Source organism: Podarcis bocagei, assembly GCF_964188305.1.
Source record: "Podarcis bocagei genome assembly, chromosome: 6".
Lineage (NCBI taxonomy): Eukaryota > Metazoa > Chordata > Lepidosauria > Squamata > Lacertidae > Podarcis > Podarcis bocagei.
This window is the reverse complement of record NC_138130.1, coordinates 60,767,567-60,781,281: the sequence shown is the minus strand read 5'-3', so window position 1 is coordinate 60,781,281 and position 13,715 is coordinate 60,767,567. Positions and strand designations below refer to the sequence as shown.

The window sequence follows — 13,715 nt, the reverse complement described above, 5'->3', positions numbered from 1 at the left end:
CGATGTGAATCACACTGTGTGTGTGTGTATGTAACTGCACTACTCTGGACCACGCAATCGCCGCAGGAGGCAAAAGAGCGCAGGGGTGACTTTGCCAATTCCGACGGCGGAGAGCGAGGCGCGGTCTCCTTGCAGCTGGGGAAACCCCGCCCCTCTCCACAGCCCCGTCACTCAGTTGCTAGGATACCCGGCAGGGAGGGTGGTGGCTCCTTAACCCCCGTCTGCTTAACAAGCGTTCGGTGTGCCGTAAAGCGCGCTCACCCTCGGCCCCTCTTTTGCCTGTCGCGCGCGTCCGCTGCTTTACGGCCTCTCTCGCTTAGCTTCGGCTCCGCGGCAGCCCCGCCCCTTCTCCCCCACCTGCCCCACCCACTTTCCATCTGCTATCCCAGCGCGCAGATGGAGCTGCCGCCTTGACTGGCTCTTCCCTGCGTCTCTCGCGCACAGCTGGGCTGCTGGCCGCTGTCATGACAAGCCCAGGGAAGGCAGACGAGCCGGACCGGACGCTTTTCGTGGGGAACTTGGAGAGCCGCGTGCAAGAGGAGATTCTCTACGAGCTTTTCTTGCAGGTGCAAGGGAAGGCGGGGCGGGGCCACCTTGGCAGGTGGGCGGGGCGATCTGGAAGTGGGCGGGGCTGGCAAGCCGTCGGCAGCAGGGAAGGAGGAATGCTTACAAGGAGCAGCAGGTGGAAGATTTTTGTCAGGAGTCTTAAATTCGCAGTATGAAGCAAGGCTTCAGTCCTGTTCCATTCCATCGAAGATGTGTGAAATGTACCAAGAGGTGCCTTAAACAAAATAAAATGGAAAGATAAAATAGTCATAAGAAGCTAGGTATGCCTAAAACAGGGCTTTATTTATGATTTTTTTTCTTGTAAATATTCAGGAAGCTTGATATTCAGGGTGGCTGGTCAGTTCTCAAGGTGACTGACAATAAAGGCAATACAAAATGAAAACTATGACCATATTGTTAAAACCCAAAGGGTTTGCCACCTTTTCCTCCATGTTAGTACTGTGGTGCTAACCGTCTTTTTTTTGGTACACCAGGCAAAAATTTAAAAAGTGCAGCTTTTTGAACCACAGACATAAAATTAGGTGAAATGCTACATTTATTTCCATGTGGCCTGAAAGCCCGGTGGGGTTGGACTAGATGACCCTTGGGATCCCTTCCAACTCTAAGATTCTATTATTCTATGTTCTCCCCATCTTCTCAAAAATTCTCAGACAACCACTGAAAGCAATGGGAATGGAAGTAAAGGAAGGAAATGTGATTGATAAACATATTAAATGTTGGGAACTTCCCAGAGAATGGTTGCAATCTTAGGTGGAAAGGGCCTCTTTCTTTGTTTCCCAAGTGTCAGATAATTCATACATACATGCTATCAATCATTGCTTTCCAGTTTTAACCACAATTTAATCATGGTTCTTGTTGTGTTTTGGCATGCCAAGCAACTGATAATAGCTTACCACACCCTTAACAATAAACACAAAATAAATGGGGGAAGGTTCATGGTTTCCTTATGTTTCTTCGTCAGGCTAACTGCTAGCATCTTGTTTGGACTTATCCCCTCTTTCTACAGTGATATTGCTGGAAGACTTTTCCTTCGTTCTGTGTGCTTCATATCCTTCCCATTTTGGTTTTCTTGCTTCTACATGGATACTTACATTTTATAAAGCAGAAATGCTTTCATCTCCAGCAGCACAGCACAAATAATCAATGACGGGAAAGTTCTGCTTGTTCCCACCTTCACTAAATTGGCACCTAATAGCTTTCTGATAACTTTGTTACATGCATATGATTCACCCATTCTTTGTACCATAGAGCTGGTAAAACAGAAATAATGGTAAATTAGATGTTTTAAACCTTTAAAAACCTAGCTGTGCCTGTAGCTTGCTTGAGCAGGTATTTTTATTTATTTATGAACAGGGAGATCTACACGTTAAAAAGAACAAGCACCAGAATACTTGATTTGCTACTTCCACTCCTTGAAGAACTCCATCATCTGCAGTAGGCAACCTTGAACACCAGACTGGAAAAATGCTGTTTCAGGGAAACTTGTCTTTTCTGGGGTGGGGCGGTGGGATAAAACAAACATTGATTCTCCTTGATGTTTATTTTTAAAACATTGGGAAATGTATAGAGCCATTATGTTGAGCAGCAACTGATATTTGACACTATTGAATACTGGCAAAATAAAAAGACATCTAGCTTGTTTTCTGTGAGTTGTCACACATTCTTATCACATGTCCCCTTTCAGTTTCTTCATCAAGAGAGAAGTGGGTTTTATTGATTAATTCAGCAAATCTCTGTTTTCACAAATTACTACCTGAATCTGTTACAATGAAGAGATGCTGAAGATCCATATAATTTCATTTTTACTAGTTTTTAATATATACCGATCCCTCAATCATATTTCACCAGTATACACAGCAGTTAAAAGAAGGAACACTGTCTGTTTATAGTAATAACATAAGAACAGTCAGCTGTATCACACCAATGGCCAATCGAGTCAGACATCCTGTTCTCACAGTGGCCAACCAGATGCTTGTGGGAAACCTGTTTTCACATGGGCATTCTGCTGGATTTCATATATAGCCTGAGGAGTAAATGTGAACAGGATTACACACACACACACACAAAGCCTGATTAATCATTCTGCTCTTTGGGCTGTAGACTCACCTCTGCCTGACAAGAGCTTCTGCTCATTTGAAGAGTGTCAGAATTTCTTCATCTTATTTCCCTTGCTAATCTAGCACAGAAAAAAAGATCAAGATACATACAGTCTATTAACCAACAAAATGTTCAATCTCTTCTTAGATAGCTTCTTATATTTATCTGTAGATCCTTCTACAGTTTTACACTTCCTTGTTGTTTGTACTGTATAACTCATGTACAGCCATCAAATTTCAACTGCTCCAAAATGAACAGCCAGATGTGTAGAGTTCATGTAACTCCTGTTCTAAACCACATGTACTGGTTTCCAGTTCATTTCTGGGCCCGGTTCATTGTGCTCACATTAGTGTTTAAATCCCTGAATGATTTAATCCCCAGATATTTGAAAGACTGCTTCTTTCTACAGGTCTTCTTGGGTATTAAGATCAGCAGAGGGAGCCCTCTTGGTATTTTCACCAGCCTCAGAGGTTCACGGAATGGCAGCCTTGAACAGGGCAGTCCCTGCGGCAGTCCCTATGCTGTGGGAATCCCGCCCCCCCTCCAAAGGAAAGGCACCTTCATTATGTAGTTATTCTGAAGACACACCTCTTTACCCTGGTCTTTCACACCTGAGATTTATATATAGAGGACCCACCTTATTCTCTTGACTGTAACAGGTTTAAAAGTAAAGGGACCCCTGACCATTAAAAGTCCACTCATGGACAACTCTGGGGTTGCGGCGCTCATCTCGCTTTACTGGCCGAGGGAGCCGGCGTTTGTCCACAGACAGCTTCCAGGTCATGAGGCCAGCATGACTAAGCCGCTTCTGGTGAACCAGAGTAGCGCATGGAAACGCCGTTTACCTTCCCGCTGGAGTGTTACCTATTTATCTACTTGCACGTTGACGTGCTTTCGAACTGCTAGGTTGGCAGGAGCAGAGACTGAGCAACGGGAGCTCACCCCGTCGCGGGGATTCGAACCGCTGACCTTCTAATCGGCAAGCCCTAGGCTCTGTGGTTTAGACCACAGCACCACCTGCGTCCCTGGTAACAGGTTTACAATAGTGTTAATATTGTATTTTAAAATTGCTGTAGGGCTCAGAGACCTTATGGTGAAAGGTGGGTAAGAAATAACAACAACAATTTATTATATTTTGGACTGCCTACATATATCCCCAAAAAATCCTTAAGTGCTTTGCTGGTTGCCACAGTCCATGTAAATTGGATTGATAAGCTAAATAGAATAAAATGTATGAATAAAATGTGAGATATGCAGACTTTGAATATGTCATGAAAATCTTTGTAGATTAAAGTAAAATTACAGCATAATGGCATGTATTTGTTGCAATGCTGAAATAGCTGGTACCCAATATTATATACCTTTTCCCCCACTTCTGGTCCAGCAAGCCTTAGAATCAGCAAACAAACAGCTCTTTCCTTCCTGGGATTTATGAGAAAGTAATGCTTAAGTTTCTTGCAGGCTGGACCGGTAACCAAAGTGACGATATGCAAGGACAAAGATGGAAAACCCAAGACTTTTGGATTTGTCTGCTTTAAACACACAGAGTCAGTGCCTTATGCCATAGCTTTGCTGAATGGGATTCGTTTATACGGAAGACCAATTAAAGTGCAATATCGGTTTGGTAGGTTTAGCTACCTGCCAACAATTTTTTTTTTACAAAACCTGGGCATATAATGCACAATCCTGACATGAAAAGTGATTGTTACTATGTTAGTTGATCCATATTTAATGCATTTAAAAAAAACAATTCTGAGAGTATAAAAATTCTCAAACTAATTGGTATATTGCATTTTTAGCCTTTAAGACATCCCACTTTCGCAAGAAGGTAGAAAAAAAAATCCTGATATCACAGTAAAAATGTGATCAGGTAATAGATATATTCTTTTGGGAATCAATAATAAATGAGAGCCGAATCTTACAATCTTATATTATATCTTATATAATATATACAATCTTATATTATTATTTTACAGTCTGTACTTTGTTACTCTCCTAGCAGAGTGCAACATTGTAATGTGTACACTTGAAACTGCTGGTCTTTTTCAAATTCGTTTAGTTCAGACTTTCAAAATGTCTTTATACAAAACTCCCCCCTCCCTCTATTATGTCCATGTAGCAGGTTGGATGCAGCATTGTTCTGTAATCTCTCTATCAAAACTATGCTGTAATTTTTCCATTTTTTTCAATAGAAAACTTGAAATATGTAGTGGCTACCAATATTATAAATTAGTAATCTAGTTTTTCCTTGAAGAGTTGTCAGCCTGTTATGTTATAATCTGCAAATCCTTTTTATCACTGCTAATCTCTAGTGAATCTTCATGACCACTTGCAAGTTGAAATATATCAATGAATCACAGTTATTCAGAAACTTACCTTGGCCAGGATCCATATAACGTCTTGGTTTCACACAAGGACCTTGTGCTCTAGCCTGGGAAAACTTGTAATATTTGTTCTTTGAACGTATCTGGCCAACATGATAAATCATTAACTGTTTTTGAACCTTTCAGTCATTTCAATAGCAGTCTGCCATATGCTATTAAAGACTGCCATTTGAGAAAGAACTAGTCTAGAACCCACTTTTTAATTGTTTAGGGAAGTTTTTAATATTTGATATTTTATTCTGTTTTTAATCTGTTGGGAGCTTCCCAGAGTGGCCGGGGAAACCTAGCAGGATGGGCGGGGTATAGATAATAAATTATTATTATTATTATTATTATTATTATTATTATTATTATTATTATTATTATTATTATTTCATGGGGATCCAACTAAAGCTGCAGTCCTAACCATGACTAAAAAGCAAGTCCCATCAAATTCAATGGGGCTTATTCCCCAGTAAGTGGAATTGGGTTTGCAGTCTCAGTCATAATCAGAGAACCACTGGAAGCAACAGACATTTGTATACAGTGGTACCTCGGGTTGCAGATGCTTCAGGTTACAGACTCTGCTAACCCAGAAATAGTACCTTGGGTTAAGAACTTTGTTTCAGGATGAGAACAGAAATCGTGCGGCGACAGTAGGAGGCCCCATTAGCTAAAGTGGTACCTCAGTTTAAGAACAGTTTCAGGTTAAGAACAGACCTCCGGAATGAATTAAGTTCTTAACCCAAGGTACCACTGTATTCAGTGAGTCTGCTCTTGAGTATAGCCTGAATATTACCCCAATTCTTGGAGACCAGTAAAGGAATTACCATTAGGGCTTGCTATGATAAAAACGTTTCCCATATTAACTGCTGAACAATGTGCCCCTAAATGAAATCATTTTCCATTTAAAAAGTTTGCCTAAAAGTAGATTCGACTTTGTGAATGGAAGACTCCAGGAGAAGTTTGGCAGGATTGACTGGGTTTTTGGAGATGGGTGGAAATTGTAGCTTGGTATTGGATAGGTTATGCACTTGGTTTTAATTTTAATAGGTGTTTACAATAAACTAATGGTGTTTCCTGCTTGGCAGGGGGTTGGACTCGATGGCCCTTGTGGTCTATTCCAACTCTATGATTCTATGATTCTAATTATAGTAGTATGATTGCTGAATTTTGTTTCTATATTGGACTTCATTTCTATATTGTAAAGTATGTTAAGCATTCAGGAAAAAATGAAATCAACTCTTTTGACTAGACCAATTTTAATCATTTTAAAAATTATTATTATTCCATTCATAGGGAGTTCCCACTGTGTAGAGTTAATCAGTCATTGCCAGAATGTGGAACATGATATACAGTCATCAACATACAGGTAATGGCTTTTTTCCAGTATAAAAATATCATGGAGTTTAGTTTAGACAACCTCTGTTCTGATACCCAATATTATGTGGTATATGTGCACTGAAAGTATAGACTAACTTTCCAAAATGTTCAGTTTCCCACCTCCTTCTAGTGCCATATCAATTTTAGCTCCCCAAGAGCAATAATCCAATCACATTTGCATTCTGAATTAGTTCCTAAATTATGTATAATGTTCAGCCACAAGGTTTAAGCTGGGAGGGGCAAGAAAGAGTGGGAGCGTATGGGCAAGACAAAATGTTCCCAGGCTGTCACAGTGAAGAGGTCCATATCCCATTATGGCAGTGGGGTCCACACAGGATCCAGCAAATTCTGTGCTGGCCCTGCCCCCATTGTAGCAGTTGCCATTTGGGCAGGTGCATTTGACCACTCCTTGCTGATGGGTAGAACTCCCTGACAGTGGAGACTGGCAGAGATGGTCAGGGCTGGGTTGCTCTGCTGGCTTCAAATCTGTACAAATTTATCTGGGAGTAAATCCTGCTGGACATGCAAAGGATTGTGTCGTAAAGAGCCCCAAATCACATCTATATATGTATGTACTGAAAAATGAGTAAATCTATTAGCATTCACTCACCATATCCCCCAACTTTCTCTTTTTATAGGAATTTAGAGCCTTATGGTGGTGCTCCATTACCTCTAAGTCCTTTTCAGGTGAATAATAGCCCACCACAGGATTATTCTGCCTTTCAGAACATGGTAAGATTGAAATAATGATCACAAATCTAGCACAACAATAGATAGTGTAGAGACACTTTATAGGATGTGTAATGGAAGGGGGAACTGCCAAACACACAACTTGTGGAAACTCTTTCCCCCTTTCCCATGCTATGGCTTTAGTTATGAACCTGCACCCATACCTGAGCAGCCGCTTAGTGAAGCTAGATTATAGCTCGCAATCTGCCCCTCTGTGCCAGCTGTGCCAACATCCTTCCGGAAACAGAAATTGACTGGACTCTGCAACAAAACTCATTATGCTAGGCTGTCTTTAGTATTGCCTAGCCATGTCTGGTAGATCCAGGCCAATGAGTTTGTAATCACTTTGCTGGTCATGCTGAGCTACAGCAAAATTTGCCTTTCTTCAAAACAAACAAACAAAACACACACACACACACCCCACACACATTTATGTCCTCAGCACTTCCAATATGAAGCATTTTAGGCTAGGACAGTACTGTGACAAATTCCAACAATCTATCAGCCCATAGTTGTGAACATCAATGATATAAATGGGATGGAGGCATTCTTTCATTGCTTACATTGGCATGTCTGCCTCACATAATTTCTGTGTCTATTTCATGTTAAGACCCCCTTTAAAAACCTTATACATTAGTGTATCGTGCTTCAACTGGAAATGGTTTTAGGAGCAGACCACAGTCATGCCAAACTTCATATCTATAACCAACGTGTGTGTGTGTAAGAATTACTTGATTTTTACAGTCTACCTGATAAAGGACTAGTGTAAATCAAAGCTTGCATACTGACAGAAACATGTCCAGTACCTTTCATTCTCTAGAACTAATGCAGCAATTCTCTTCCAAACTTTAAAATATTAATTTACCTTCTATTTTCTAGATGACGTGTTTCTTAGCGCACCAATATACCCCTTATAATCCAATGGGACAGCAATTTCCTTGCTATCAGATGGCATCACCACCGTCGTTTCCAAGTTTTCCTGTTCCAGCCTACCTGAATCCAGGACAAATCTCTTTTGAATGTGTGTACCCAGAGCCAAAGAACCACACACAGTATCTGGTTAAGGAAGGTTCATCTAAAAGGAAAAGGTCTCAGGAAACTAGTGACAGTGATAGTAGTGTGGGAAATGATAGGAAAAAAACAAAAAGAAAGTCAACAAAACTATAAGAACATAAATATGTCTACAATGGGGTTGACTACATAGTACCTATTTGCACCCTACTAAGAAATATGACATGGCTATTGTGGTATATAAGATTATTTATAATGGTTTAAGCTAAAGTATTATAGAAGTTACACTCTGATTAAAAGGGAGAAATAGCATTTTTTGATTTTTTAAAAAATGACCTTACTACTTCACAGAAAAGAATATACAAAACATTTTAATCTCATCTAGCAACTTTGTCCACAGTAAAGAGTGGCTGTCTTTAGCCTAGCTTGCAGTTCTTCAAAACTGTTTATATAGTTTTTGGTCCTTGTGATTCCTTACATAGCTGCAGGAGTTTAGCCAACTGGAAATGCATAAATAGCATGTGGAGTTACCCTTTTCAGCTTTCCCACATCATGGTGGAGAGTGGGGCATTCAAACATGTAAATGAAACAAAATACTTGTGTACATGGAAATCTAACATGTTAGGCTTAGGCTTAAATTAAGCACTTCTCTCAACTATGCTAGCTTTCCTTGTGGAAGTTGTTTGTTTGTTATTAATGTGGAGAAACATGCATATATGTAACTGCTCACTTACTGGTTCAAAAGGGTCATATCACTTGTTATTTCTGCATGTTTGAGTTGGCTTTAAGGCTGCAGTATGATTCAGTTTGAGAATCTAGCGCCACAAAATTCTGTGGGATTTACTCCCAAATAAGTGCAATATGATTGCAGTCTCACTTGGAAATCCAAGAACTGTATTGGAACCAGAAGGATTTCATTCTGAGTAAATGTATTTATGAAAAGAATGCCAAATCCATATATACAAGGGACACAAATACTGTAAGAATATTACTGGCTGCTATTGAAGGAGACATGAGAATGAAGTAAATTTTCTCTGAAGATATGCCTTGCTTGCAAAGTTGTTTGTGAATTCAAGGGACTAGCCTTGCAATTCTGGATTGCAGAGAATATATAGGCACACATTATTGGTTAAGTTCTTTCCCACATGCAAATGTTGAAAGGCTTGAATTTTCATACGATGTCACAATGTGATGCAGGTAAACAATAAAGCTTATTGCTAAAACCTGCTTTTGATACTTGGCAAGATATTTCTATTTCATGACCTATGCAGATATGTCTTATTCCTGTAAAACTGACAAGAGAGAACAATTGGTTACTTTTCTATTACTGACAGAAACTCAGTTATTCAGTTATTTTTAATATTTCAGTTACAATCTGGAGTCAGTCACCCATTTACATTCATACTTCTATCATGTTGCATACAGTGTTTTTCTATGACGTCAGTTCATACATCTGCTGGTTCCATGCAGTTATGTGTAGAAATCAAGTTGTGTACAGTACATGCAGCTTTCTGTGAATCACATCACAGGTTGTATTCAATTGCACTGTTACAAGGAAATGCCTTCTCTTGTAGAAATGACATACTGTATATTGGAAGTCCTGACCTTCCAAGTGCCATATACATATATCCAACAGAGCTTCATTACAGACGATGGGCAGAAACACTACAACTTGGGGAGAGCAACCCCTCCCACTTTATCCCCATGTGCCTGTTAAGTATTACTTGTGAGGGGAGGGGGGAACAATCCTTACCTGCCTCCTGGCTGATCAGTGCATTTCTAGTCATCGATAATATTTTTGATAGGAAGAATTCTGAACTTCCTACACACCAATTCATAGAAACGTTAAAAATGTTGCTGCATTTAATATGCACATGTTCAGTTTTTTAAAATGGTGATAAGTACCATTAAGGCCAAGCAGGATTGGAACTGTGGTGGGTGTAGGGGGAATTTAACCCTCCCACAATCAGAATTAAAATCTCACCTTCCTCCTTGCTCTTTGCATTGGGAGGGACTATTCCACTGACCAATGACGGTGATGTGCAACCACTATTCATAAACAGGTTGTGCTGGTTTCTTGGCATCTGCCTGGGAAACTATGAAAAAGAAAAGCTAGATGAACTTACTTATTGCAGTAAGCTAGCCTGAAGGGAAGGATCCAGAAGCTTGCTGGCTATCTTTTGGAAGCATAGGTTCTAACATGTCCAGTTCAGTGGGAAACAGGGCAAGGTGTTCCGGCATGCATAGGCTCCTATGATGACTCTATTTGATTTCCATATTAAAATTTGGATTGTGGATACTCTTTAGGAAAATCAGCCCAGTCTTAAGCAAGGTAGCATAATTTTTGAGTCCTGGGCCAATCACAAATAATTACTAAACTCTGAAAGCGCTGGGGGATGAATAACCCCAGGTGGCAAAAGCAGATCTTAGTCTAGTCCGGGGTGAGGAACCCGTGGACCTCCTGGTGTTTGGTGACCTCGAACTCTCATCATCTCTCGCCCTTACTTCACGGCTGTGTCCTAACGCGTCGGAAGCAAGGGAAAAGGCGTGTGCTTCTCCCCCGCCATCAGAAGCAAGTCACTACTGACGCGCGCGGGCGTGGACCTCAGGACTTTTGCTTTGGAGATAAATCGCGCATCTCCCCATTCACCTTTCTATTCACCGCTGTCTCCGGGCGGCTGAGTTCGGGAGCTCCGCCCCCGATTTGCCGCCGGCGGCTGGATTGGTTCCTTTCGCTTCCGATCGGAGGAGCCGAGCCTGTAGATGCCGTCGTCGTTCGGGGGGGCTGCTGCTGCTAAGCGGAAAACATCTGTTGCTGAAGCTGCGCTAGGGACGACGGGCGCTGAGCCTCCGGGATCAGCCGGAGATATGCCGGGGGACTCGTGGGCCAACAAGCGGGGCTCCTACGAGCGCCTCCGGCCCTTCAACCAAAAGGTAATTGCAACACCCATAGATGGGTTTTGCATGGTGTTCGGGGGGAGCGCGCACGCGTAAAACTAGGTGATTCCAGGCGGTGGGGCTGTTTCAGGAAATCGTTGTCCTTTAGCTTCCAAAAGCACTCTCCCCGCTCCAACACACACGCACGCGGAAGGTTGGGCTGGGAAATCCCAAGAGACCCCCAGAATAATAAAAAAAGGTGGATGTGGTTTTTCTCCAGAACGACATCCTGTGTCCTCCAGCTAGTTATTCTGAGTATGCTTTGTGTTCAGATAGGTGCTGGGAAGGACCCCTAGGGTGCTGTGGTTAAAATGCTTAGAGGCTCAAGGGGACAGGTTAGGATACAGGCTGCGTCTGGGCAAAGCATAAAGGGGTGGGGGTCAAAGGCAGCCGAAGAAAATGAGCTGCTCCTCTCTGCACTGGCTGGGCCTGGAGGCAGAAGCTTACACCTGTATGAATCAAGGTCTCAAGCAGCTTCCTAGCTTGAGCCCTTTGCATTCTGAAAGTTTTGTTTTTCTGGTGACAGCTTGTAAGCATAAAGACCCAGAAGAGTTTATAAACAGATAACTTCTTATTTGTGATCTCACAAGTACAGTGGTCCCTCGGGTTACAGACGCTTCAGGTTACAGACTCCGCTAACTCAGAAATAGTACCTTGAGTTAAGAACTTTGCTTCAGGATGAGAACAGAAATTGTGTGGCAGCAGCAGGAGGCCCCATTAGCTAAAGTGGTCCCATTAGCTAAAGAACAGTTTCAGCTTAAGAACGGACCTCCAGAACGAATTAAGTTCTTAACCCGAGGTACCACTGTACCTGGAAGTTGCACACACCCTCAGATATGGAAGACCTCCTGTTCTCTCATGTTTGCTATCTGGGCGGTGAGAGTACTGGATGGAAAGGATAACATACTCTGAATGCCCTTAAATGAGTTGTTAGTCACTTTGACTCTTGACACAAAGGGCTGAAATAGAAGTGAAGCAGATTAGTTGTGATCAGATTTCCTATCTGGAAAGCCACCTGAAAGGAGGTAGGGTTGGAACTGAATTGGGGTTGAGGTGCTGCTTCTGCTGCTGGGGATACTTAATTAATCCTTTTGCCCCGTTCCATTGTCCTGATCAAAATCACACACATCTGTACACACACCCCAAACTGTTACTAACTCTGCTGATTCAAGTAATGGGGCTCTGAGAAGCTGAGATTTAAGGAAAGAATGTGCAAAGGAGGCAGGTTTCCAAATAGAAACAGAAGCAGAGAGTTTGGAAAAAAGGAAGAATTGAGAACAAGTTTCACCCATTTTTGGGCAAAAAATATGTATGTCGTAAACAGACTGGATTTCCCCTAAGCCCTTTAACTTTTGCCTGCCCTAAACCTCTTTACAGAACCAGCCATTGTGATTTTGGTTGGAACTACAATACAGTGGTACCTCGCAAGACGAATGCCTCGGAAGACAAAAACTCGCTAGACGAAAGGGTTTTTTGTTTTTTGAGCTGCTTCGCAAGACGATTTTCCCTATGGGCTTGCTTCGCAAGATGGAAACGTCTTGCAAGTTTGTTTCCTTTTTCTTAACACCGTTAATACAGTTGTGACTTGACTTCGAGGAGCAACTCATAGAACGCGGCGGTGGTAGCCTTTTTTGAGGTTTTTAAAGACTTTGGTGAGTTTTGAAGCTTTTCCAAAACTTTCCCGACACCGTGCTTCGCAAGACGAAAAAATCGCAAGACGACAAAACTCACGGAATGAATTAATTTAGTCTTGCGAGGCACCACTGTACTTGATTCAGTCATAGTTCCTTCAGTCCCTATTGTTTAAGTATGTCTATATGTATGTGTTTTGGCATCCATACGAAAAATAAAAGATCTAGAAATGTATCTTCCGTGGAGTGCCCCACAGTTTGATGACATTACAGAAATAATAATATGCAGATTAGAATGGTGTGTGTAATTCTTATTTCATATAAATCTGATAGCAAAGTTGTAGACTTCTTCTGAATTTCACTTTTTTTTATATAGGCTAGACACAGAGAGAAGGCTTTAGCCTAGTTTTTTCTTGTTTGCTTTTTTACAGAAATGCAGTCCTGAAGAAAGTGCTTCCTTTTTAAGCAAGATAACATATTCCTGGTATAGCAGGTACAAACGTTATAGATGTTGTTTTAAATTTACCATAGAGGTCCTTGTGCTTAACCAGAAACTGGAAAGATAGGAAAGCTTTTAAAGCCTTGCCTTATAAATTATTAAAGGTTCATTTATTTGTTTGAAGCCACACACACCTCAGAACAAATACATGCTTCCATGTAGGTCTGGAGCTTTGGTAATAATAAACTGGAGAAACATGTCCCACATTGACTTATCACCCTTTCACAGAGGCCTTATGCCTCTGAATACCTAAGTTGCAAGGAACAACAGGTGTGCAGAGTGCCGTTGTGCACAGGCTTCTTGCATACTCACTTCCCAAAGTCAACAGAACTCATACTAAGATTTTTTTTTTAATGTTTTTTTTTTGAACTCCTCTGGGAGAAGTTGAAACATCTAATGTTGCTAGATGAGTCAGTCATCACTAAGTATTATGTTAATTACCCGTGGTGGTTTTGCACTCTTTACATCTTTTAAATCATGGACTTGTTTTGAAAAAGT

The 13,715-nt window shown here is 41.4% G+C and overlaps 2 protein-coding genes across 4 annotated transcripts in view; both read left to right on the top strand.

Annotated features, from left to right (window-relative positions):
* Positions 1-51: 51 nt before the first annotated feature.
* RBM11 (RNA binding motif protein 11) lies at positions 52-9,377 on the top strand. The gene is made up of 5 exons (XM_081199717.1): positions 52-566; positions 4,126-4,288; positions 6,327-6,399; positions 7,049-7,142; positions 8,019-9,377. Exons 1-5 carry the CDS (start codon positions 465-467, stop codon positions 8,304-8,306), a joined length of 720 nt encoding a protein of 239 aa, XP_081055843.1. The 5' UTR covers positions 52-464; the 3' UTR covers positions 8,307-9,377.
* A 1,431-nt stretch (positions 9,378-10,808) lies between these two features.
* The window catches only part of LOC308589986 (multidrug resistance-associated protein 1-like), a 29,531-nt gene continuing 26,624 nt past the window's right edge, over positions 10,809-13,715 (top strand). Inside the window, exons 1-2 of one of the 3 annotated variants that reach the window (XR_014009593.1) lie at positions 10,809-11,084; positions 13,150-13,211. Coding sequence is in view for 1 of the 3 variants with exons in the window: in XM_081199611.1 (XP_081055737.1) it covers positions 10,914-11,084; positions 13,150-13,211 (233 nt within the window). In the remaining 2 variants the exon portion in view is untranslated. The remainder of the gene's footprint in view (positions 11,085-13,149; positions 13,212-13,715) is intronic. The other 2 variants (XR_014009594.1, XM_081199611.1) reach the window with 2 other exon arrangements.

Bases quoted from the DNA above. Each gene is read 5' to 3' on its own strand.
- RBM11 (XM_081199717.1), top strand. From the start codon at position 465: ATGACAAGCCCAGGGAAGGCAGACGAGCCGGACCGGACGCTTTTCGTG. The intron at 567-4,125 runs GTGCAAGGGAAG...AGTTTCTTGCAG, and splicing joins TCTACGAGCTTTTCTTGCAG to GCTGGACCGGTAACCAAAGT. The intron at 6,400-7,048 runs GTAATGGCTTTT...CTCTTTTTATAG, and splicing joins ATACAGTCATCAACATACAG to GAATTTAGAGCCTTATGGTG.